Source organism: Astatotilapia calliptera, chromosome 7 (assembly GCF_900246225.1).
Source record: "Astatotilapia calliptera chromosome 7, fAstCal1.2, whole genome shotgun sequence".
Taxonomy (NCBI): Eukaryota; Metazoa; Chordata; class Actinopteri; order Cichliformes; family Cichlidae; genus Astatotilapia; species Astatotilapia calliptera.
In genome coordinates this window covers 53,519,966-53,543,314 of record NC_039308.1, presented here as the reverse complement: position 1 = coordinate 53,543,314, position 23,349 = coordinate 53,519,966, and the positions used below count along the sequence as shown (strand labels likewise).

Sequence of the window (23,349 nt, the reverse complement as noted above, 5' to 3'; positions counted from 1 at the left end):
GTATTTTGTTTCTTCTTAACAACAAATTTCAAGAAATGTGCATTTTTACAAACTGCTTTAAATTTACAAATTTGCCTACATGCAAAAGTCAAAGAGTTTTTGAGCATTGTGCGTCACAAGTACAAGTATAAGCAGTTGTATAGTCATCAATTACTGAAGCTGGTGCAGTCATTCCTCTGGTGAGCAGGGATGTAACCAAGCTATCTGTGATTAGATGTATCTACAGATAAACACATGTTTAATCAAATGTTATTTTGCACGCAAAGCTCTTCTTAGTGCAAACAGGGCTTTGAACCACTCCCAAGTGAGGACAGCTGCATGATGAGAAGTCTTTTGCTATTCCTGTCTATGAGTATACATTGTGTTGATTCAGGGAGGACAGTACATGCATCAAATTATTCCAAGACAATTTTGATTAGAGGTGGGTCCCTGTTTACATAATACTATTTAACATTAGATACTTGTTTCAACACTGCTTAAACCAATAAAATAAAGTCCTTAAGCAACTTAAGCATGCTCTTAAGATATGAATCAAATTTTGTAATATATTTGAGATTATAAAGATAAATTTATAGATTAAAACATTTTTAATCTATAAATTATACATTTGTATTGCTTATATAGTTTGGTGTACTATGGAAAAAAATAAAAAATATAGTATTAAAAACATTTTTTTTAAGTTTCCATTGTAATGCATGTGGAGCATCATGATATTCTGAACCTTTCTTTGAGGAAACTTTCTCTGACTGGACTTAAATTTTAATAGAATTTCCCTGGTTTATGTATTCTAATATTATTTGGAGATTTTACATCAAATCAGCATTAAATTAATAAGCAGCCTTGGTTAATACAACAGAAACTTGTTTTATGTTTTCAGCAAGTAAATTGATATTCCAATAACCTAGATACTACTGTGTACAGTGAGTTCAAGCCCTCATGTTTGCAGAAACATTCTGATAAATGATCAGAATTTTAATATTTCTGACTGTCTGGGTCAAAATTGAATCGAATGAAATCAGTGAGATCAGTGAAATCAGTGAAACCCAGCCCTTTATGTAACTTCATGGACAGAGAAGCTGTTTAGCGGAAGGTGCCTTACAGAAGGAGAAAGAGACATGCTACAAGCCTCTCTGTGCGTTTTGTTTGTTTGTTTGGTTTTTTTTTTTTTTTTTGCTGTAAGTGCAACAGTTTTCAGAATCAACTTATAATTTTTAAAATATGACACTATCTTGCAGATTCAATCCACTACCAGCTTCGCTTCTCTCACATGTGGACACGTAGTTCCGTCTGCGCACTGCAGATGGCGTTATTTATTTGCGGGTGGCAGGAAGCTTGGTCCTGGTTTCACGCATGCGCAGATACCCACTAGTACTAAATGGAGGCTGTTTGAAACAACCGAGCGGCTTGCTGTGGTGGAAAAGTTAAAAGCATCCGATGATATTGCCTTTAATTGCCTGCTAATAACGGTAGTCAAGAGCGGTCAGTATGGGTGAGTTAAAAAGTGTGCGTCTGCCTGCGAAAGTTAGATAGAAATCCACCATTAATAACTAATTATAGCTGTTAGCTTAACCAATGAACGTGAAATGGACAACATTTAGTATTTATAAGCACCTCCTTTACCTTTTACTGGGTGTGCCTTTGTTGTTTCTTGATATTTAGCGTTTCAATATTTAGCATGACACTGAAATGATACAACAAGATTTACTGTAATCTGTTTAAGCTTTGTGTGGTGAACTATAAACTGTATTCAAACCCTGCCACGGTACATTTAACGTTACGTTAACGACAAAGTGCCAGGAGGGCTGGCTGCCTTTTCCTTGTCCGGATAAATACCTGTAAAATTAAGGTATGCCGTCATTCTAATGCTCCGAGCATGTCAAGCGCAGTGGCTGTCGCGTATATGGCACACTTTAAAACAACAACAACTCATAAAAACAAGTTCAAGTTAAAATGCGATTCATTGCAAACGTCTAATGTAAAAGGCAAACGTAAACAAAAGCACGACTATAACGAAAAGGAAAGGTAAAGTAAACAAGTGAAATAAAAACCTAACAAACTTAAAAGAGTAAATAAGAAAAACCTTGACTGTGGACTTGGGGGGGAGTCAAGCCTCATAGACAACAGTCAAGCAGGCTATAACAGAGAAATCCCAGCCACTTTGGGTTTTTAGGTGTGGTTTGGGAGCTGAATATGAGGACATATGTGGAGATAATCGATCTCTAATCTATCATGCAGCTGATCCTTAAAGGGCTCTCAAAAATTATTAAAATGTATTGGTTACCAAATTCTTGAGCCATCCTGGCCATATTTTGCTTCCAAGGAGAAAGGGTTTAGTCCAGTCTTTGTACCGGACTATTTTCTGAGAAATATTTTTCCTTGTTTGTTTTTTTGTTTGTTAAGCCACTTAACACTTGACCTATCAATCACCCAAACAACAACAACAAAAAAGATAACTGACTCAAAATCCAGCAATGGCCTGAAACAGACCTGAGAGATGCGGCTATTACAACTTACATCTATAAATATATTGTTTCATGCATTGTTCAAAACACTAGACTTAAGGAGCACGACGCCCAGCCGAAAACACTTCAAACAAGTTGAGTTGTTGCTTTCACATTATGAGTGTTGGGCCGAAGTTTTGGAGGAAATCTGCAATGTAGCATGCTGCACTGCAACGACAAGCCGAACAACGCATCTCTGTATGAGCTTAATGGCACACTTGATCCGAGACTGGACACTCTGTAGTCAATATTTGCAGACAAGCTAGTTTTCTAACAATCATACAGGAGCAGTAATGATAGCTGAGGAAGCTCTTGCGTGACTGGGGTCAGCTAATGTGTGTCACAACGGGATAATGCCATGTAAGGCCCATATTTAATTCATTTTTAATTATTTAATTTAAATGTAAAAATATAAATAGTAGTTTCGATGTGGTGATAATATAAACTATTCCCTCATTTTTACGGAAAATGCACTATATTGTTATATCCATTGCTAATGATTTGTAACAGGATTTTTAACATTTTGTTTGTGTCACACAGTCTTATTGACAATCAAAAATGACTGGAATTGGATTAACGTGTGTACAGGGAATTATAGTATTTTATATAAGAGGTAATACAAGCAGGGATAATTATTTGTACGTTTTTTGTAGTTGGTAAATGCAAGGAAGTAGCTATTAAAACTCCAAGCTTTTTAACTACAGTTGTACATATGTGGATAGAGGTTCAAGTGCTTTTGTTAGGGTATTAACAGAAGTAAGGGGTAAAATGACTTAGATTTTGCTGCCACTTATTGATGTTAAATTTTTCAATCTGAAGAGATCTGAATAATCACTGAGCCTTTACATCAAGTGCTACGGAGAAGTTTGTAGAAATCAGAAACACCAAAATATTGGCTGATAATCTCCTTCATCATTTCTGTAATGCGTTCCTTGGTTTATTTCCTCAGATGGTGGCGCTGACGGTGCTGGGCAAGTGGAGAAAGAGAGCTCATCCCCTCCAGCTGAAACACAGTCTCCTATCATGGACCGTAACCCATCACCACCCCCAGACGCAGCAGATGGAGCGGAGGACGAAGATGTGGATGCCATTGGAGACACTGTTTACAGCAAGCACTGGCTTTTTAGCACCCTGACTCATCTCATCCATGTAGGCTGGCTGCTGATGTAAACTGAAGTGATAAATATTGCACGTTTCATTCAGCACTTAAGTCATGCATCGGTTTGCTGGTTTGGTAGGTGAAAGTGTGCAGTGTTACAGCAGCATTTGCTAATGTCTGTAAAATTGTCTTGCAGATGGTCACAGAGCATTCAGAAGAGCGCTGTGAAGGTCCAATGCAGCTATCTGATGATGAGGAGGAAGACTTGTGCAGAGTGTGGGATATGGCAATGGATAAGGTAGACTTTCTCTTCTGTGTTCCAAAGACCACACACTGTTTGTTTTCCTTGTTAAAGGAGAATAGTTTCATTTGAACAAGTGGCATCGAGGTAAGTATACTGCCCAGAACAGAGAAATCAATTACTCGTTAAAGAAAAATTGAAAAATAACAATAGAATTTGCATTTCTGCAGGTAAACTTTCCAAATACCAAATGATGTTAAAGCTTAAAATATTGCTCTGTCACACATGATGCATACAGCTTGTGTCCTGTTTAATGGCGATCGTGGCTCAAGAGTTGGCAGTTTGCCTTGTAATCGGAAGGTTGCCGGTTCGAGCCCCGGCTCCAACAGTCTCAGTCGTTGTGTCCTTGGGCAAGACAATTCACCTGTTGCCTATTTTTTTACTGCAAGTAGTTTTGTCAACAAACTCAAGTTGGTTTTATCACACCTTGTTTTGGTATGAGTTATTACAACAGAGTTTATAATAGCTATCTTTTTTGCATTTAAATAATTTAATTACAAAGCAGTGCAAATAAAGCTGGTTTCTACCTGCCTGGCTTTCACATGGTCTGCAGTTAAAAGTGATTAATTAAATGTTTATATATTTACTAACTGACTATTTATTTACCACCTGTTTGTAGGATGTGGCTGGTTTTCTGCAGGAATTTAAAGCTGCAGATATTCTTCTAGGAGTGATTTCCAAATCACGTTGTCCACGACTTACAGTGAGTGAAATCCTTTTTTTACGCATACTTTCTCTACCAGAATAAATCCTGTACAATTAATTTATTTTATACCGGTAATACATTTCTGATACAGTGCTTTCTTTTTTTCCTCTAGGAAATTAGTGTGGGAATCCTTGGGAATATTTCGTGTTTTCCTGAAACTTGTATGACTTTGAGCCAAAATGAGGACTTGGGGTGGGTAAAAAAAAAAGTTCTTTGATAGATGTTGTGCATCAGGGGTGGGGAACTCCAGGCCTCAAGGGCCAGTGTCCTTCAAGTTTTAGGTGTGTCTTTTATCCAACACAGCGGATTCAAATGTTTAAATTATCTCCTCAACAAGTTCTCCAGATGTCTGGTAATGACCTAATGGTTTGTTGACCCAGGGTGATATCCAAAACCTGCAGGACACTGGCCCTTGAGGCCCAGAGCTCCCCACCCCTGTTGTACATAAATGGGTTTCAATCTACTCTTTGTGTCCACAGGTCTGTGGTGCTGCTGCTTCTGGGAGATACCGATCCTCCAACACTGCTGGAAACAAGCAGGTGCGATTTGCATTTTATGTAGACGTGTGAAATAGAGAAACGGAACGAGAAATATTCATATTTCCTCATGATGTTTGCAGATTGCTGCTGACCTGTCTTTCTCAGAAAGATGTCTGTTCACTGTGGCTTCAGCGAATACGACAGCACACATCTGTGCGCTCCAATCTCTGTTTCATCATGTGCAGCTCCACCAATAGTATTTATTTTTATTCTGTTTAATTCCAGTTTTAGTCCATTTCTCCAGTAATAACCTGGTTACTTGTATTGTTTGACACTGCAAGTCCCTGTGACGCTTATAATTATTGTTGACATGAGTGTGTTGTAAACTTACCATTATAAGTATATACTGAATGTGTTTACAGCGGATCTGCTTGAGAAGGTGGGAGAACTAGTTGACAAATTGTTTGACCTTGATGAAGAGTTAATGAAGAGTTGGATCACAGCTCAGCCTGATGAGGAGCAGGGGGATGATGGTGAAAGCCATCTGGAGATGACCTCATGTCTTCTTGAAGCAGCCAAGCAGCTCAGGTGGGAATCTGAATCTGTTTTATGAAGTATTTGTATTACTGTTTTTGATGACGCATATCATTTAATCAGGCTCTTACTGCAGAGTTAAACTAAATACAATGTACTTGTGAAATTAAAGGTGAGGTTGATTGTCAAGAATCCACAGTATTAAATTGTTTTCACAGATCAGAGAGTCCGAATGGCCTAGAGGTTTACCTTCATATCCTCCAGTTACTTACAACTATAGATGAGGGGATTCAGGTTTTTGGTGAGACATTTCAGTACTAAAAGGTCTTTATTGAAATCTTGTTCTTAAACCATTATCAGATAACAATAGAGAAGCGGTTGCCTTTTAAAATTAGACTTTGTGTATTTCTTCTAGCTGCTTCTGATGGACCGGGGAAATCTGTGTGGGAGTTTGTCTGTGACGTCGTGTGTGAGGACCTCTGCCAACCAAATGATCTTCCAGTTGTACTGCATGAACAGAAAAGCATTCTGGTCCAAGCACTTGCTGTGCTGCAGGCTCTTTATAAATGTCACGATGAGTGGTGCAGCAAAAGTGACAGAAGTAAGTTTTCATAAAGCTACACTGATGTTTAGCTGCACAGAGAATGTTGCCGATAATAATAAGTCCTCTTGATAGCCATACAGGAAGTGAAGAAAGCAGATTTTGTGGTCACCCCATTGTTTGAATAATTAGTTTAAATGAATGTTGCTGTATATCACGGTATGATTTTCAGTGCCATCCTAAAATTAGACTTGTCTGTCTGTTAAGCTGTTGTCATATTGAAGCCTAAAACACCACCAGAGGTCACCAGTGTTCACAAACATTCAGCTGAGCTCATTAGGCTGTGAGCAGGGGTCCGTTCTTCGTACCTCGCTTAAAACATCCAAGATCAAATCATCGCGCCAACTTTGAGCTCGCTATTCCGGTTCTCCAAACACACCTGTTGTTGACGATTAGTATAGCTGGATGAAGTAATGTGAGATCACTGGGTGGCTTAACAGGGGCTACGCATCGATAGTAGAAACATTGATCGGCAACCCTTTGATTGGTCGGCGAAAATGTCGAAGGAGCGCGCTCAGTATTTTTCGGCAGCAGAGCAAGAACTCTTGAGTGAGGGATTTCAGGAGTTTCAGAGTTTAATTAAAATGCAAGGGAACACTGCAAAGGCTGCAAAAGCAAGGAGAGAGGGCTGGCAGAAAGTTGCTGACAAATCAAACTCGTAAGTAATTTAATAATAATACTAATGGATTGGATTTATATAGCGCTTTTCAAGGCACCCAAAGCGCTTTACAATGCCACTATTCATTCACTCTCACATTCACACACTGGTGGAGGCAAGCTACAGTTGTAGCCACAGCTGCCCTGGGGCAGACTGACAGAAGCCAGGCTGCCATATCGCGCCATCGGCCCCTCTGGCCAACACCAGCAGGCGGTAGGGTAAATTTATTATATTATATTACATTATATCCTCTTTCACATTAGAGCCACAACAGGACCCACTAGAACATGGGAACAAGTAAAAGTGAAATATAAGAATATTCTACAGAATTTGTAATAGTTATCACTTATATTGCTTTTAGTCTCTTGAAAAGAGACCCTGAAATAATCTGTTTGTTTGTTTATCACAGCAACCAAGAAAAGGGCAGAGCAAAAAAAGACAGGTGGTGGTCCTGCACCCCCTCGTCAACAAGTTGGTTAAGTAAATAATACCCTCACGGGAAAATCGATATCTCTCTATGAGCACACTGTCGCGCTGAGCTAAAGGATCCTGTCTATCCCGCAATATACGCTGAATTCTGAGGACTCTCCTTATCAATCTTGCACCTTCCGCAATGGGTTGGTCGCGTATACGGACAGGACATGGCTCCGACAGACTTCCCAAATCCACCTTCGCTTTTATAGCCGTGGTCTCTCATCTTGATTACACGAAGTAATTTACTATTACTACTCTAAAATATGAATTACATCTGAAATAATCAAATACATGAAATAGAATGATTAATAGTACATTTCCCTTTTTTTAGGAAATGACCTGTATGTATCTGTATGAAATCAATAAAAGAATCAAGTACTGCATTATCTTTAGTTACATTGATAATATTTATTTATGGTAAAACAGTGGTAAAATGTCACTGTTGCTTTCGTATAAATGAAGCGGACATACCTGAGTGGCTGCGATCTAATCCTGTTTACATAAAGTAAGCCTGCTCCCGAGCAGGTTTACGCTTACGGATCTGTTGCTATGACAGCAAGTCCTGGATTAGCTTCGGAGAACCGAACGATCCAAGATCACGCGAAATCGTCAACAATCAAATCCAGCTAACTTACTTAGCGAGGTATGAAGAACGGACCCCAGGACTGCAAACAGTAAACAAAGATTAAACTGTGTGGAAGTGTTTGGGCTTTAGTCTCTTTGAAAAGGATGACCCATCTGTGCAGTTTCAGTTTTTTGGGTGATGAATGAATATACGGTAAACATTATTTTGTTTTTTTTAATTTGCTGCGTTTTTGGTTGAATACCTCTAGGTTTGCCTCTCATTGGGAGCATCTTGCGGGTATGCCAGTACCAAAATGAGTGCAAAGACGGCAGTGCAAACAAAGAAGATGAAAAAGATGAGCACCTCGAGACTGTTGCAGAGATCACAGCAGAGTTTTTGGCTGACCTCTTCATTCACATTCAAAAGGTAATATTTAGGGATTTATTTTGCTCACTTTTGTGGGCCAGATCATTTTAATCAGCAGCCAGTAAAAACCAAGGTTTAAATATGGATTTTTTTTACCCCCCATTTTAGGACACAGTTGCAGATTTGGTGAAGAAAGTTTACCTCACAGAGAAAACCTGCCTCGCAGCTGCTGCCACTTTACTTCCCAAGTTTAAGAATTCAGTAAGTACTCCTTCTAAATGGTTAATTTACAATGAGACACGTACATGTGAATAGATACCGTTCAAAGGGGTTTAGGCCGTTTTAAGTTAACTGAGGTTTCATTTGCACAAACACAACCAACTGTTGTTTTGTCAGAAATAACGGGACAACTTGTCAAATATTTTAACACAGACTTATTGCTTTTACTTGAGAAGGATGAACTCATGTTACAGAGTTACAGTCAGATTTTAAGACCTGGAGTCCTTGTAGGTATGTTACAGTGAGTCACAGTTCATCATGAAATCCTAAAACCTTCTGATTAAAATTCAAATTTATATTATTTTGAAAAGATATTTTGAGAAAAAAGATTTATTCATAGCAAAATGAACAATGACATTCTTCACTGGGTATAAAAAGCAAATGCTCAGAATTTCTAATACTTTAATACCTTTGGTGGGTTTTCAAGATACAATACTACTATACTATTTAAAAAACATCACATAATACTTGTCCAGATGTAAACTGTAGGCAGAAATTGTTGACCTGTAATGCTATTAATACAGCAAAAGACTTATTTTAGAGCTCGTGTCAGATCAGGATGTGTGATGGACTGCTGCCATACTCCCACAGCTCCTGTGGAAAATAAACATTATGTTTCCACCCTGCCCTTCCTCCTCTTGTGCAGTTTCAGCACCTGCAGACCGTGTTGTCAGAGGCTGATCCCCAGTTGGCAGATGTGATAAGGACACAGTGTCCCGTCTGAAGCACCCTGCAGATCAGTGTTCAGCACTCATTCAGACTCTCACCTCTGCTTTTTATAGCAGCCAGTATTTCCTCCCCAAAGATCCTGCTTCAAAACGAGCTATTTGCATTTCCACTGGAAGGACAACATCACGAATGGCAAACTGTCATGTATTTGAATATTGTAAGCTACTTTTAAGTTAAGTCTGGAAAATTAAAGTTTGGGGTTGTTGTTTTTTTAAGCCTTTTTTAAGAATACTATTTTTGTATTTAATTACAGACAGTGTTTAATTAAAAGTAATTTGTCTTTAAGCCTTTTTTAGTGTTTTTTCATGTAGAAATTGCAAAAAAACAGCTGAATAATCTGCAATGAGGAATTCAAGTCATTATTAATACTACGTTCTGATTCCAGACTCTTTAGGAATAAAGTATTTTTCTTAACATTCAGCTTCAGTCAACACAATTTAGAGATTTTAAGACAGCCAACTGGCACTAAAATTTAATAATGTCAAACCACAATTTTAAGTGTTTTTTTATATAAGGTAGTAGTTATATATTTGGTTATAAGTAAATGAACTCACTTTGGTTATTTAAATGCTTCTGACTGTTTCTTTTTTCTTTCCTTGTGTCTGTCAGGAACATACACAGGAGAAAATATCTTCTCACAGGCTGAGAAAAGAAATTTCTAACCAAACATTAACAAACCTGTATGCTTACTTCTAAAATACTTCGAAATGCACTGTTAAATATTCTAAATGTATGTATATTTGATTAATTCTAGATTTTTATCTAATTAAATTTAAAAAATATAAATATTTATTTAAGATAAAACTGAGATAAGTGTATGGGCTCACCTTTTTAAGCATATGAGTAATGATGCTAATGCTGATGACAACATCAAGTGTTTACCAGAGGGTGACAGTCACTCTTGTAAGGACAATAAAATTAGATGAAAGGCTTGAGCCTGGCAACAATGAACTCATTTGGTTTCCAAATACCCCATTTCGCCCACTCATGGAGAAGAGCAAGAGAACCTGCGCATTTCCAGCAAAGCTCAGGAAGGCTCTGTGAATATAGCAGCTTTTTAATTAAAGCTTGGATTGATGTGAACGCTCTTTCTAATGGAAATCCCGAGTGTACGTGAGACAGATCGCCCTATGTGGGGGGAGAAAACACAGAACAAAACACGTGTTTGAGCGTCAGCTACACCCATGATCCACGTAGGTTGAGGTAACCAGTGTCTTGATCTAGACGTCATGACCTGTTTGTGCTGTAAATGGCTAGAGTGTAATCACGCTTGGCCTGTCAAGCTTGCTTGTAGCCAGTGACTTGCACTGTGCTCGCTACTCTGTCTCGGAGCCTCGCTTCCAGGCGTGTCATGTCACTGAGATCAGGGTGAAGCCCAGATGTTTCCTGCTGCCCTGCCAAACCTTATTGTCGGTCTGCCATTCTTCATGTAGAGTTGATATGATCCGACTCTGTGAACACAACACAGCAGGCTGTTCGCTGCGTGGATGGCGTATTATACACATCACTGGCACTGAGGCATGTCAGATCTGTCTGAGCCTGATGTTGGATGTCAGTGATTTCTTTGTTTTTTGCCCACAAATGTGTTGGTCTTTTAAATGACATAACATTTTCCCTCACACTGAATTTTGGATTAACCTTAAGGTCACGTCCTGTGAAAGGGCTTTTATAAAGCACTGACATAAAACACTGACATGGAAATGTTCTCTTTGAGAGACTGAGGAGTTAATAAAAGTCTCTTCTACACCAAGAAACAGTCATTAAACATTAAATTGAGGGACCGCATCAATGAAATTAGAAGACTATTTAAGATTAAAAGGAATTTGTCAAAATCAGCAGACGTTTAATTTTTATGATTTTGTGACTTGATCTTTCAATGTGCTTTAAGTGCATTTTCTAAAGCCAGGGTTATCATAATTGAGCTGTCACAAGTGTGCAGAATGGCCCCAACACTGTTCTAGCGGTTGTTGCTGGGGGTGGATGAGCGATAATGAAGGGATGAAGAATGCGTGTGCAGCGTCACGTCCCCATCCTTTGATTCCAAGGCCCGTCCTATTCAGATCCGCCTGGTTAAGGCGTGTTAATAAAGACGCGTGATGCAGTGGGTGCAATCAAAGCCCCCTTCAGTTCATTTCCTGAGTTCCCTGGCTTTCTATCTCTTGTCAACAGATTGACAATGAAAATGTTCCCCTCACGTTATCCCTGGATATCAAAGCCTCTGACCTTTGCTGCTCGCAAAAAAGTGATGTGGCTACGACGATATTTGCGTTTGCCTTAACCGCCTTTTGTGCTTCTTTAATAAAGTTATCAAGGAAGGATATTGTAATGATAAAATACACAGCGTGGGCGCTACTTAGCAGCTCAATCTCTTTTATAGAGAGGTGGAAAGGTTTTGAATCCCCAAATAAATGAATTCAAATATAATGATATAATAATTATAAATTAAGAATGAATTAATCTGTGTTTCATATTTGTTAGACATCAGCCTATGAGAGTTATATTTGCTTGCCTTGATCTGGACGTCATCATTAGAGTGTAAAAGGCTTATATGAAGGCAAATGATTTCATAAAATAAATTAGTATCACATAAGTAAATTAATTAATATATTTTTGTTTTTTCAAGAAGTGCTGTGTTAAAAAACATCCTTTATATTTTTCCTTGAATTATGTTTTAAGCTGCTTGTATTGGTGAATCTGTTACATTTAGGGATGCAATACTGCCATTGCCATCACTTTAACTAATTGTGTTTTTTACATGATCTGATATGACACCAGAATAAACAGAACATGCGGAACATGTTCAGTGATGCTCTATCATTTTTTTGCATCACGTCCAACGCGTCTGTTTTGAATGCAGCAGGTGTTTATGGGTGCAGCTCTAGCCGGTTCTTGTGTACACTGACGCCTGTCACCAAGTGGCATATGTTGCTGTTTGTTCTGCATTGAAAGAAATGGAGCTAATTAAAGAGAAGCAGCCCTGTCACAGGAAGTGTATGCAAGCTTACCATTCATTGCTCTGATTAGTTAGTTGTTGAAACAGAGCTCAGGATTAGGTGAAAGACTGGAATTCTATTGATGAAGTGCTATTAGAAGACCTTGGATATTTGGAAATTCAAACACTGGTCTTATAATCAGCTGCTGGGAAGGGAGCACAGATATCCCACCCCACTGGTAACGTTCATCTTCCTACAATATGAAAAGAAACATTCGCTCAAATTATTTAATTTATACCCACTCGTGTATCTGAACTTTCCTATGAAATGCAAGTCCTCACTATTGATATACCATTAAAAGAAATTTGGTGTGGCTGAGTTTGTTCAATAAAACACATTAAACGAATTCCAATAATGTCTTTATTAATAACTTTTATTATTTAGGAAGAATAATCAGTACTTTACTTGAACTGAAGCCTGTCAAATTACAAAATTGTATATCAAATAAAATACAAATTACTCGATTCATTAATAAATAAAGTTACTATAAAATCACACAATTAACTAATCAAATTACTGTGATATTAAATAAAGCCTTAATTGTAAGGGTAAATTGCCTTTCTTTTTTTCTAACTCTACAAAATCTGTACGTGTCCAGTGTGAATGGTTACATATGTATTTATAATTACATCGTATATAACAGCGGTCCCTAACCCCCGGGCCTCGGACCGGTACCGGTCCGTGAATCGTTTGGTATGATTTTCAGGGTTTTTATCGGTTTTCAGTGTTATTTTGTTATCGTTTTGATCGTTAACTCGGTTTTCCTGGGTCTTTTCACGTGTGTTATGAATAAATCTTCTTTTTTCCAGTACCGGTACTAGTTTTTGTTGTATTTATCCACGACACATTAAAGGCCGGTCCGTGAAAATATTGTCGGGCATAAACCAGTCCGTGGCGCAAAAAAGGTTGGAGACCGCTGGTATATAACACAGCACAGCATAGCAGGCAGTTGTAGTTAATCTTTATATCAGCATATAAATGCTAGCACATAATAGCACACCAAAATAGTTACATTCAGTCTGTATTTAAGCTCCTCGTTAGATCTTGATTAATCATGATCTTTTATGATAAATAAGTGTTTCTTATCTCCAAAAGTTTATTCTGTTCATCTGGACGTAGCGTTATGAGACAAAACGTTTCTCCCACAAAACGCTACATCCAGATGAACAGAATCAACTTTTGGAGATTTACTTTCCTGGATGATTGAGAATGCATCAAGAAGTGTTTCTTATCTTTCTTATTGCATCCCAAACAAACAGGCATGTTTGATCATGTTTTTTTCCAGCATTTACTTCTTTATTGTGTAGTTTTTGCTGTGCTGCGTATGTGTAGCTGTTGTTGGTGTATACTGATCATGTGAGTGCAAATGTAAACCTTGTATTTCTAAACTAGGGAAGGACTCAGTGCATCAAAAGGTGGCATCTGCCCTGCTGAAGTATCATTAAGCAAAACCTCCTGCACTGTGACCCCTGACCTCTCTTTGGAGAGTGCACCATGAATGCTCATTGTTATTGTAGTGAGTTAGTGTTGTTCTTTTTCCAAACACTCTGTGAGATATAGTAAGTTCTAATACACATAATGTGCGTGTTAGCCATAGCCATGGGTGAGATTAGCCAGAGAGATCTCTTGCAGCTTGATGCTCAGACACTGTGAATAAATCCCTCTGATTAAAGGGAACAGAACTGGGACAGACTGGCTACCATGCAGCTTTAACGCGCTCAGTCACGTCTGTCACAAACCACAGGAATAAGAGTGTGTACAGTGACTTATGTGCTGCGTTTTCCTTTGAAACTTAAAAAACAACTGTGCTTGCACAATGAGCCTAGCAGGCCTATTAGAGAATCCCATGGCTGGTTTCTTCTAAAGTAGGTTATGTTTCTGTAATCGGATGTGTTAATGTGTTGAGTAGTCTCATTATCTTACTCTAGAAGAGCATGAAAAGCCTCATCAAAAGCTGGAAGAAATCTGTTTTGAGTCTAAGAGTATTTGAGTTCAAGAAAAAAAAGAGTATAAGTAGATGTATTTCTGTAACTATACCAAAAATTGCACATTTAACTTGAAACTTTAGAAGGTTTGTGTGATGAGTGTGTTCACAAAAGAGGTTTTGCATAATTTTCATGATATAATTTCCAATAATATAATTATTATACTTCAGCTGGACAACAGGGTTTCAGATTGATGTTTATTATTAGCTATATTGTTGCACTGTAGCATTTCATCTTAATTATCAAGAGACTACTGTTCACATAAGAGAGGTGAGTCATCAGGAGAACGAACTAGAATGAGCCATCTTATTCATGCTGCACTCTCTGACCCTTGTTGGCTTAAAGCATCTCAGTGCATCTTGAGTCAATTCCCCTCTGAGTGGTGAAGCAGAAACGGCACGAGCCACTAGTCATTGTTAATAAGAGTTTAGATTTTTGTTTAAACGTGATTTAAAAGAAAATTATATTCCCAACATAAGACAGGAGGGGACAGATAAACCGATGGTTTTTAAACTGGATCCAACATGAACTCTAATAGCCTCTGACACTCATTAAACAAAGGGGAGCTGGTCCTGGAGCTGTCAAGATGCAAGGACATCAAAGACATAGACAGGGCCTGTGCAGCATAAAAGTCAGATCTGTGGAAATTATATTATGAGGGAATTTGGATGTGCTCGGTGCTCTGTGTGCAACACCGTCTTACTTGATTCTTGAAAGGTACCGTTCGTTAGAGAGCCCTGAACGATACTGACACACTGTTCAAACCCTGTTAGGCTGCTTTCCTCTCCTCGTGCTCAAGAGGCAAGACACAATACTTTGCAGAGGAAAAAAATGTTCCATCTATTAACATTTCTCTAGTGGCCACAATACCTGCCAGAGCACTCTTTATTGCTTTACACAGCAGCAGTCTTCTTAATAACCTTCAACATATTGTGGTGTAAATAAAGAGCCTCTGGATTACAAAGACTTTTATCAGAGGTCTAAATTGCATCATATGGAGATTGATTTATTCTTAAAAAATGATCTGCGCTGATTCCTTCATATTTTATGACATGTTGAATCAGTTTAGTTTTTTTCTAGCAGTGCACCAAATTGACAAACACAGACATATACAAATATATATATAGTGTATTTTTTTTAGGTTTTGTTTTTTCTTCCTATTGCTAATAAATACTATTATTATGTTCTTAAAATTAGGATTGAGGAAATTGGGAAATTTAACTTCTAACTTATTACAAATCCTTAGGTTTAAAAAGGTATCTGAACTTAAACGGTTAACTGACATTTTTATTTCATCTCCCTAAATAAACAACAGAGTTCCTGTTTCAGTGCTTCTTACCATAATGTAACTTAATAAAATTCTGATTTGTTTATGTTCAGCCTGTGTTTTGTTACCCAGGGTGTGCATATTGTGTTTGCACAGTGAAGCAGAAATGTTCACCTTCTACATGGAAGCAATAAGGAGCTTAAGCTAACAGTAAGGTAAACATGTTTACGCGTTCTTTGCTACAAACTTTATGGCCACATCACATCAGTGCGAGTCTTAAGAGGCTGTCAGGTGAACACTTCTAGCTCTATCTTACACAACATCTGAGGAGGAAGTTCCCTTCATTGCCCGCTTGGGTTGTGTAAAGCATCTGTCCGTGTCACGAGTGACACAGCCCAGGACCACCTGAGACAAACAGCATGTGCATTAGCCACATGTATCATCACATTAGATCAGCGAGCAGCTAAAAGAGCTTGCTAAGAGCCAGAGACATGTCACCCGTCCTATGTGTAAGGTGACTAAAGCTTAAGAGTAAACAGTGGTGTTATCTGTTTAAAGTAATGAGGTCTCTCACGTCCAGCGCCGCTTCACCTTGATTCTGTCTGTAGAGGCCTCTGAAGCTCTCTCTGCTTTCTGTCTTGATCTCATTTAAAAAGGTGCATTGTGTTAAAGAATGGAAAGCATGCAGATTATGGCTGTTATGTGCAAGAACTTAGAGGAGCTTATGGTGCGGGATTTCGAAGTGGGGGGGAGCATGTTTGGATCACTGGATGGAAGGCTGGTGGGCTACTTAAATCTTAAACCTCAATCTTTTCTTTGTCTCAGGGTGTCAGCAAGCAATAAGAATGACCTCTGTGTACCAATCTAACATGAGTTCACATTTAACATATTTAGTAATAGCTAAACAATTCAAACATTAAAAGAGAGAGAGAGAGAGCAAAGCTTCCTAATAGGCGTGAAACGTGATTGGTATTCTCCTGGTAAAATCTGATTTCGTGACTGATCGGGCCTTTAGGTGAATTAAAAAGACACCCCTTTCCCCCTAATGATGTGGGCGGTGCTGCTGCTCCTTTTCCATTTGCTGCTTTGGGTGAGCTTATTGCCCCCTCCCTATTTCTCAGTGCGGTTAAATAGCACGGCGCGCCACTCCACTGGGTAGACACCCCACTTTGCAAAGAGGAAAGCCAACTAAATAAAAAGGCCTGAAAGGGGAAAAACAAAAAACAAAAAAAACAAGAACAGCAGCACTTTAACATGTACTCAAACAAAATCGAAGGACCACGTAGAGGAAGATCTTTTGACTCTATGAACCTCGGCTTTGAAGAAAAACTGCTGAACAATGAGGTAAGAACTTCACAGAAAGAGAAGAAGGAGGAAGGTTTTATTATTCTATCTTAAAGAAACCCCTTTATCTTCGATCAAATCAATAGAAACAAACAAGATGAAGAACTTTTGCTTTGTTTTGTTTTTAAGTGACTTTTTTGGACAGTGGTGGGGAGATCTGTGCGGGTCATCTTATCGAATAAGCTTTCACTTTGTCGTCAGCGCAGATTAATTTAAGCCGTTTTGTTATACCGTAATTTACGTCAAAGAGTTAAGAGGGTTAAAGAAAGAGAGACATCTGAATTTGGTATGATAAAAGACACTTCAGCGCTCATGCTGAGCACCATTCGCAGACAGAGGAGATAAAAGATAAACCGATCAACCTGCAGTATGTGATGTCTCCAAGCACATGCAAGGGGAAAATAGAAAACGCTGACAGGTACTCCAGGACAATATCGCAGCTGCTTTAGACATGGAGATAAAACGAAAAACACACATGTTTAAACTGGAGTAAAAGAAATCAACGACGTTTAAGGCAGATTTTACAGCGGAACACGTTACTAAATCCTATTAAAGTAAAAGCTGGACAAATTATACCCCCATGCATGCAAATGTGATCACACCTGTTTTAAAAAAAATCTAACATTTTTTATGTTTCTCGTTTATACCCCTGGATTTAAAAAAAAATCGTATTTATTTCACAACTATAAAAAGTAAAGTATTTGATGAGGGGAAGCGATGTTCTCCCACTTAACGGCCTAAAAAACGTGCGCGCTGTAGTGATTAAGCGCTTCCCTAACGTGTGGCGAGATTTCAGAGTGGAGGGGAGCTAATAATAGGCTTCCCCGCTCTCCAAATGAGATTGCTGTAAGGCGATTCTTTGAGACAGAGACAAGTTCATCTTCGTTAAACCGAGACGCAAAACGTTGACCTCGGGCAGCGTCCTGATCCAGACTCCATGCACTAATGCTTTCAGGGATACTACCGGCAAGGGCTCACCGAAAACTGGTGTGCCGCGCGGTCTACACCATGTACGAAGGGCGAAATGTGGTAGGAAATAATTTAACTGAATTTAATTGTCTCACGTGAGGGGCGTGATCCTTTTAATCCAGTCTAAACGTTGGACTTTGGCATTATGTACCTATTGTTTGATGACAAATTCGAAAGTTTTTGGGGGGGAGCGCGGGTTAATTTTTTTAAAAAATACCTCAATAAGCAGTATACAGGTAGAGTAAAGGAGAAGACTTTGGAGTCCATCAAAACAGATTAGTTATTCTGTGCTGTTGGCATCTTAACAGCCTCGCTGCTAAAATCTGAGGCAGGATTAAAATAATTTTCCCCTGGCGTGTGCAGCGCGCACAGGCAAGCGTCAACGTGAGAGCGCTATCCGAGGTGCTGAACTGGACAAAGAAGTTGGTCAGCCTTAATCTGAGCCCTGCCTGTGCGCATGCACTGCACTTCCATTACTCATTTTTTACACCAGCGATGTCAAGAAAAAGCCAATGATTCCCTTTAGAGTAACAAATATACCTGCCAGTGTATGTTTTAAAGACTGACTGACTGTCTGCAACTCTTTATATTTATAGGATTATTATTGTTGTTATTTAGGATGGTTTTATAGTCTTAAGTAATTAGAAGCTCTGCATCAAGTCTGTGGATAAGTGCAATATGTAGACTTAATTATTATTTTAAAGCCAGTTTAGATTGGCTAGCAAAAGTTCATTTGCTCCACTGTTTTTTTTCTCCCTATTATACACAACTGAATCTCTCTGTCTTTGTTGATCATTTTCAGATAAACAAGTCAACCTTCACCAAAATTGAAGAAAACAACGAAAAGAAGAATTCATCAGAGAAAGGGAGAGCGACAATCATCTTTTCCTTGAAGAATGAAGTTGGGGGACTTGTAAAGGCACTCAAACTCTTCCAGGTACATCCCCCAAACCCTGCTCCTTTTTACAGAATGACTTGATTGCGACACATTGTTAGCTTTGAAATGAATAAAGAATTCTTTTGTTTTATTCTCGCAGGAAAACCACGTGAACCTTGTACACATTGAGTCCAGGAAATCCAAAAGACGCAACTCTGAGTTTGAAATTTTTGTGGACTGTGACAGCAACCACGAGCAACTGAATGAAATCATCCAGCTGCTGCGGAAGCATGTGAATGTGGTGGATATGGAGCCTCCAGATAACTCCTGTCTACGCGAGGAAGGTGAGAAAGTAGTGAGTGAATACACTCCAGATGCTGAATTAAAGGTACAACATTAAATTTGAGCACCTTTTTTCTTCTGTTCTCAGATATGTATGAAGTACCCTGGTTCCCAAAGAAGATTTCAGACTTGGATAAGTGTGCTAACCGAGTCCTGATGTATGGATCTGAACTGGATGCTGACCATCCGGTACATTATCAACCCGCTGCCTCACTTCAGCAAACAAAACCAAACTCTCTTAAAATGAAGCATTCTTATATTTTTACATTTCTCTTTATCAGGGTTTCAAGGACAATGTCTATCGGAAAAGGCGAAAGTATTTTGCAGATCTTGCCATGGCCTACAAACAGTAAGTTTTGATCTATTTAAATGTCTATTGTATTTTTAAAAAAATCATGATTCTTATGGAGTTTTTTCTGTCTTTTTCCAGTGGAGATCCCATTCCTCGTATTGAGTTCACACAGGAGGAAGTGAAGACTTGGGGTGTTGTGTACAGGGAGCTCAACAAGCTGTACCCTACCCACGCCTGCCGGGAATACTTGAAGAACTTGCCACTGCTGTCCAAATATTGTGAATGTCGGGAGGACAACATCCCTCAGCTGGAAGATGTGTCACGCTTCCTCAGGGGTAAATTATCAATTTTGATTAAAATATTCCTTTGATTTAAATCATTTTGTTCACTTTTAGCGGTGCAATCACTCAATGCAATATATTTTCACTATCTTTCTAGAACGTACTGGATTTACCATCAGGCCTGTGGCAGGTTACCTGTCCCCCCGTGACTTTCTTGCTGGTTTGGCATTCCGCGTTTTCCACTGCACCCAGTATGTGCGGCACAGCTCCGACCCCTTGTACACCCCTGAACCGTGAGTACTAGCCAACACTATATCTAAATATGTAATCTAAATGTTAATTTTGGTTTTAATATTTGGTTTTCTTTTATTATTAAGGGACACATGCCATGAGCTGCTGGGCCACGTCCCGCTGCTGGCAGAGCCCAGCTTTGCTCAGTTTTCTCAGGAGATTGGTCTCGCTTCACTTGGAGCCTCCGATGATTCAGTTCAAAAACTGGCCACTGTAAGAGTCACTGCTGCAATCTTCTTTTCAAACAATATTTATGAAGATATTTCTTTTTTAAAATCCAACAAGGTCGTCCTAATTGCTTGTGTTCTTCTTCTGGGTTGCAGTGCTATTTCTTCACTGTGGAGTTTGGTCTATGCAAACAAGAGGGGCAGCTGCGAGCTTATGGAGCTGGACTTCTGTCATCTATCAGTGAGCTCAAGGTAAAGACATCCAAACAGGATGGTAGGATGGTACAGTGGGCACCTTTACCCAAAGAGCTTTAAAAACACAGACAGAATAGTCTTTTTACGTTACAAACTTGATCATATTCCACCTTAGGACACACAATAAATAATCTTTTTTTGTTGAGAAAATATAGATGCACATTTATTAAATGATCAACTTGTGTTTTCAACATCTCCACTGTGTCTCTCTCTGACAGCATGCGCTCTCTGGTAATGCAAGGATAATGCCTTTCGACCCCAAAATGACATCAAAGCAGGAATGCATCATCACAACGTTTCAGGATGTCTACTTTGTGTCAGACAGCTTTGAGGAGGCCAAAGTCAAAATGAGGTGAGCTTAATTGTAAAGACTGTGTTGTAAAGACTACAACACTCAGCATTTAACTTATACATTATAATATATAGGTAGACCCAGCAAGAATAGCTGTAAGCTTTTTAAGCTAAACTGCTGATAGCATATTATTTAATATTGTGTTTCAGGGAGTTTGCCAAGACCATCAAGCGTCCCTTCACGGTTCGATACAACCCCTACACCCAGAGTGTGGACGTGCTAAAAGACACTCCCAGCATCAACAGTGTGGTGGAGGAGCTGCGACACGAGCTTGACATCGTCGGTGACGCACTCAGCCGGCTGAACAAACACCTGGGTGTCTGACTGTGCACAGTTCACATGGAGTTACACTGACAGTCTGTCATCCCCGGCACTGCTGTAGAGACGTTGCTTGTGTGTTGTCCTTTGCCAGTAACATGAATGTGCGTCGTTTTTTTTTTGCAAAAATGTTCTGTCGTCTCCACTGCATGGTTTATATAGCTTACACAATTTACAGGTGCACTAGGTATGTTTAGACGCTAACTTTAAGATATTTGACAAACCCAAAGAGCTGCTTAATCTGAGGTACTATTTGGCTTCTATATTCCAAACAGTTTATGTGCTTTGATGGTACTTCAGTTCACTTTTGAAACACTTCCAGCTGTTACAGACACCTCCAATTGTTATTTCTGCTTTTGTATATGATTGTGTGAGTTTTCTTTTCTTTTTTTTGTAAATCATTTCATTCTTCTTCTTCATGTTTAATACTCCTCTCTTCAGTGAAATGTTTAAAATGTACCTTCTTTGTATTTGTCTTTTGGTGTGTGTGTGTGTAATATTCCTTTTTTGTGTGCTGTTGAGGGAAATTATGAAAGTGACACCTTTAACTAGCTGTTCTTATAAGAATGCTCTTGTGATTGATTATGATCGATTTGACCCATGTCAGCGATTACTTTACAGTGATGATTTTTAATACTTCCTCTTGAATTGAATTCAGTTGTAGAACTCCAGAAATCAAGACATTATTTTTCTACTGTAAAGAAATATAGAAATTAGAACTTGGTTATGAATCAAACAAGAAAAAAAAAGAAAAAAAAAGTCATTTGTGTGTTTATAGCATGCCAAAACAGTTGTTTAATTGTTGATTTATTACTTTTATTAGTTTTTGTGGATGTAACTTTGTTATTGAACCCTGAGGATGCTGCTGCTGTTGATGATAGACATGCAAGATGATGGCAGCGAAGACTCTGAAAGTGATTATAACAATTATTTTGAGGCTGGAGTTTGCAAAATCTCAATAAAGTGTTGCAGAAAAAAATATGCCTTTGATTTGAGAGCCAGGACGCTTATTACCTAATGAAAAAGTCCAACTGGGAACAGAACTTTCCAAGATAGGTAGCAGAAAAATCAATAATGACTCTTAAACGCATTTCGTGGACACGTAAATGGCGTCATACAATTTCATTTTTATTATGTTGTTATTATTATATTATATTTATATTATTTATTTATACTTTGAGGATCTGATGAATGAAGAAAATGAGAAAGAGAGTTAGTGAATCTGGAAGTACAAAGGATTATTAAGGAGAAAGAGGATGAAGACTGGAAAGGTGCTAGGTCCAGATGATAAACGTGGAGATAAAGCACATGCCAGGGTGCAAATAGTGGAACCGCACCAGAGAAATATGTGAGGGTGGCGCAGGACATCTATGAGGACAGCAAGACAGTGGTGGGGGTGGGATAACATCAGAGACTAGCCCTTGTTGTTTTCAGTGGTTGGTGGACAGACTGACAGAGGTCAGGCAGGAGTCTCTGTGGACAATGATGTTTGCAGACAGCAGTATGATTTGTAGTGAGAGTAGAGCAGGTGGAAGACAGCCTGGAGAGATAGAGGTATGCTCTGGGGAGAAGAGGAATTAAAGTCACTAGAAGGAAGACAGAATAAATATGTGTGAACAGTGAAGATGACAGGAGGAGAGGCAGCAAAGGACAGAGCAGACAGACAGAGCAGAAAACTTACTTTACTGCCCAGCTTAAGAAATTGGTCTGATTTAACACATCAAAACTATAGTTTCAAGAAATGACACACATAATGGTAGCTTATATTTAAAGGTGAATAAAATTAAAACTTAGGCAGCAGCATAATAGTGCTGCCCAGATTATTCTAAATTTGTCACCTGAAGAATTTGATCATTTAGCATTGAAGTTGTTTTTTTGTGAAGCTGTAGTCTCTTCTGCAGTGGCGTTACAATCGATACTGAAATATCGATTCCTCCGATACCAGACATTTATGATCTAGAATTGATTCTCATATTAAAATATCAACATTTTAGTGATTTGAGGTAAATTTGTAGTTTATGATTAACAAGAACACATTGGAGCGTAACTGTATTATTGACAAAACAAATTTCCCACGTGTGGGACTAATAAAGGTTATCTTATCTTATCTTATCTTATCTTATCTTATCTTATGTGTGTTTACTCTCTCAATCAGTGATAATGGGTGATAGTAAGGCAAGTCACGTGTGGAGCTATTTCAGCTCCACAAACAGCCGAAACGTGGTTTGGCAAAACCACAAACCTTGTCGAACACAAACAAGTTAATCATAACACAGAATATGATGATGAGTTTATGTTGAGGTGAATAAAAAAATCCACCCATT

General features: G+C 38.7%; 2 protein-coding genes across 3 annotated transcripts; both read left to right on the top strand.

Moving 5' to 3' along the window:
• The first annotated feature begins 1,351 nt into the window (after positions 1-1,351).
• saal1 (serum amyloid A-like 1) lies at positions 1,352-9,535 on the top strand. The gene is made up of 13 exons (XM_026175667.1): positions 1,352-1,489; positions 3,451-3,650; positions 3,797-3,898; positions 4,521-4,604; positions 4,720-4,799; positions 5,087-5,146; positions 5,227-5,342; positions 5,509-5,674; positions 5,839-5,921; positions 6,036-6,221; positions 8,187-8,344; positions 8,453-8,545; positions 9,210-9,535. Exons 1-13 carry the CDS (start codon positions 1,486-1,488, stop codon positions 9,285-9,287), a joined length of 1,410 nt encoding a protein of 469 aa, XP_026031452.1. The 5' UTR covers positions 1,352-1,485; the 3' UTR covers positions 9,288-9,535.
• Positions 9,536-16,682: 7,147 nt separating this feature from the next.
• tph1a (tryptophan hydroxylase 1 (tryptophan 5-monooxygenase) a) lies at positions 16,683-21,449 on the top strand. 2 transcript variants are annotated; one of them, XM_026175663.1, is made up of 11 exons: positions 16,683-16,881; positions 18,653-18,787; positions 18,888-19,071; positions 19,158-19,258; positions 19,351-19,418; positions 19,500-19,696; positions 19,800-19,935; positions 20,020-20,146; positions 20,257-20,352; positions 20,574-20,707; positions 20,857-21,449. In XM_026175663.1, the coding sequence occupies exons 1-11, from the start codon at positions 16,792-16,794 to the stop codon at positions 21,029-21,031; spliced, it is 1,443 nt and encodes a 480-aa protein (XP_026031448.1). In that variant the 5' UTR covers positions 16,683-16,791; the 3' UTR covers positions 21,032-21,449. The 2 variants fall into 2 exon arrangements, with proteins under 2 accessions (XP_026031448.1, XP_026031449.1); XM_026175664.1 differs by lacking the exon at positions 16,683-16,881 and adding an exon at positions 17,728-17,910.
• Positions 21,450-23,349: the final 1,900 nt, after the last annotated feature.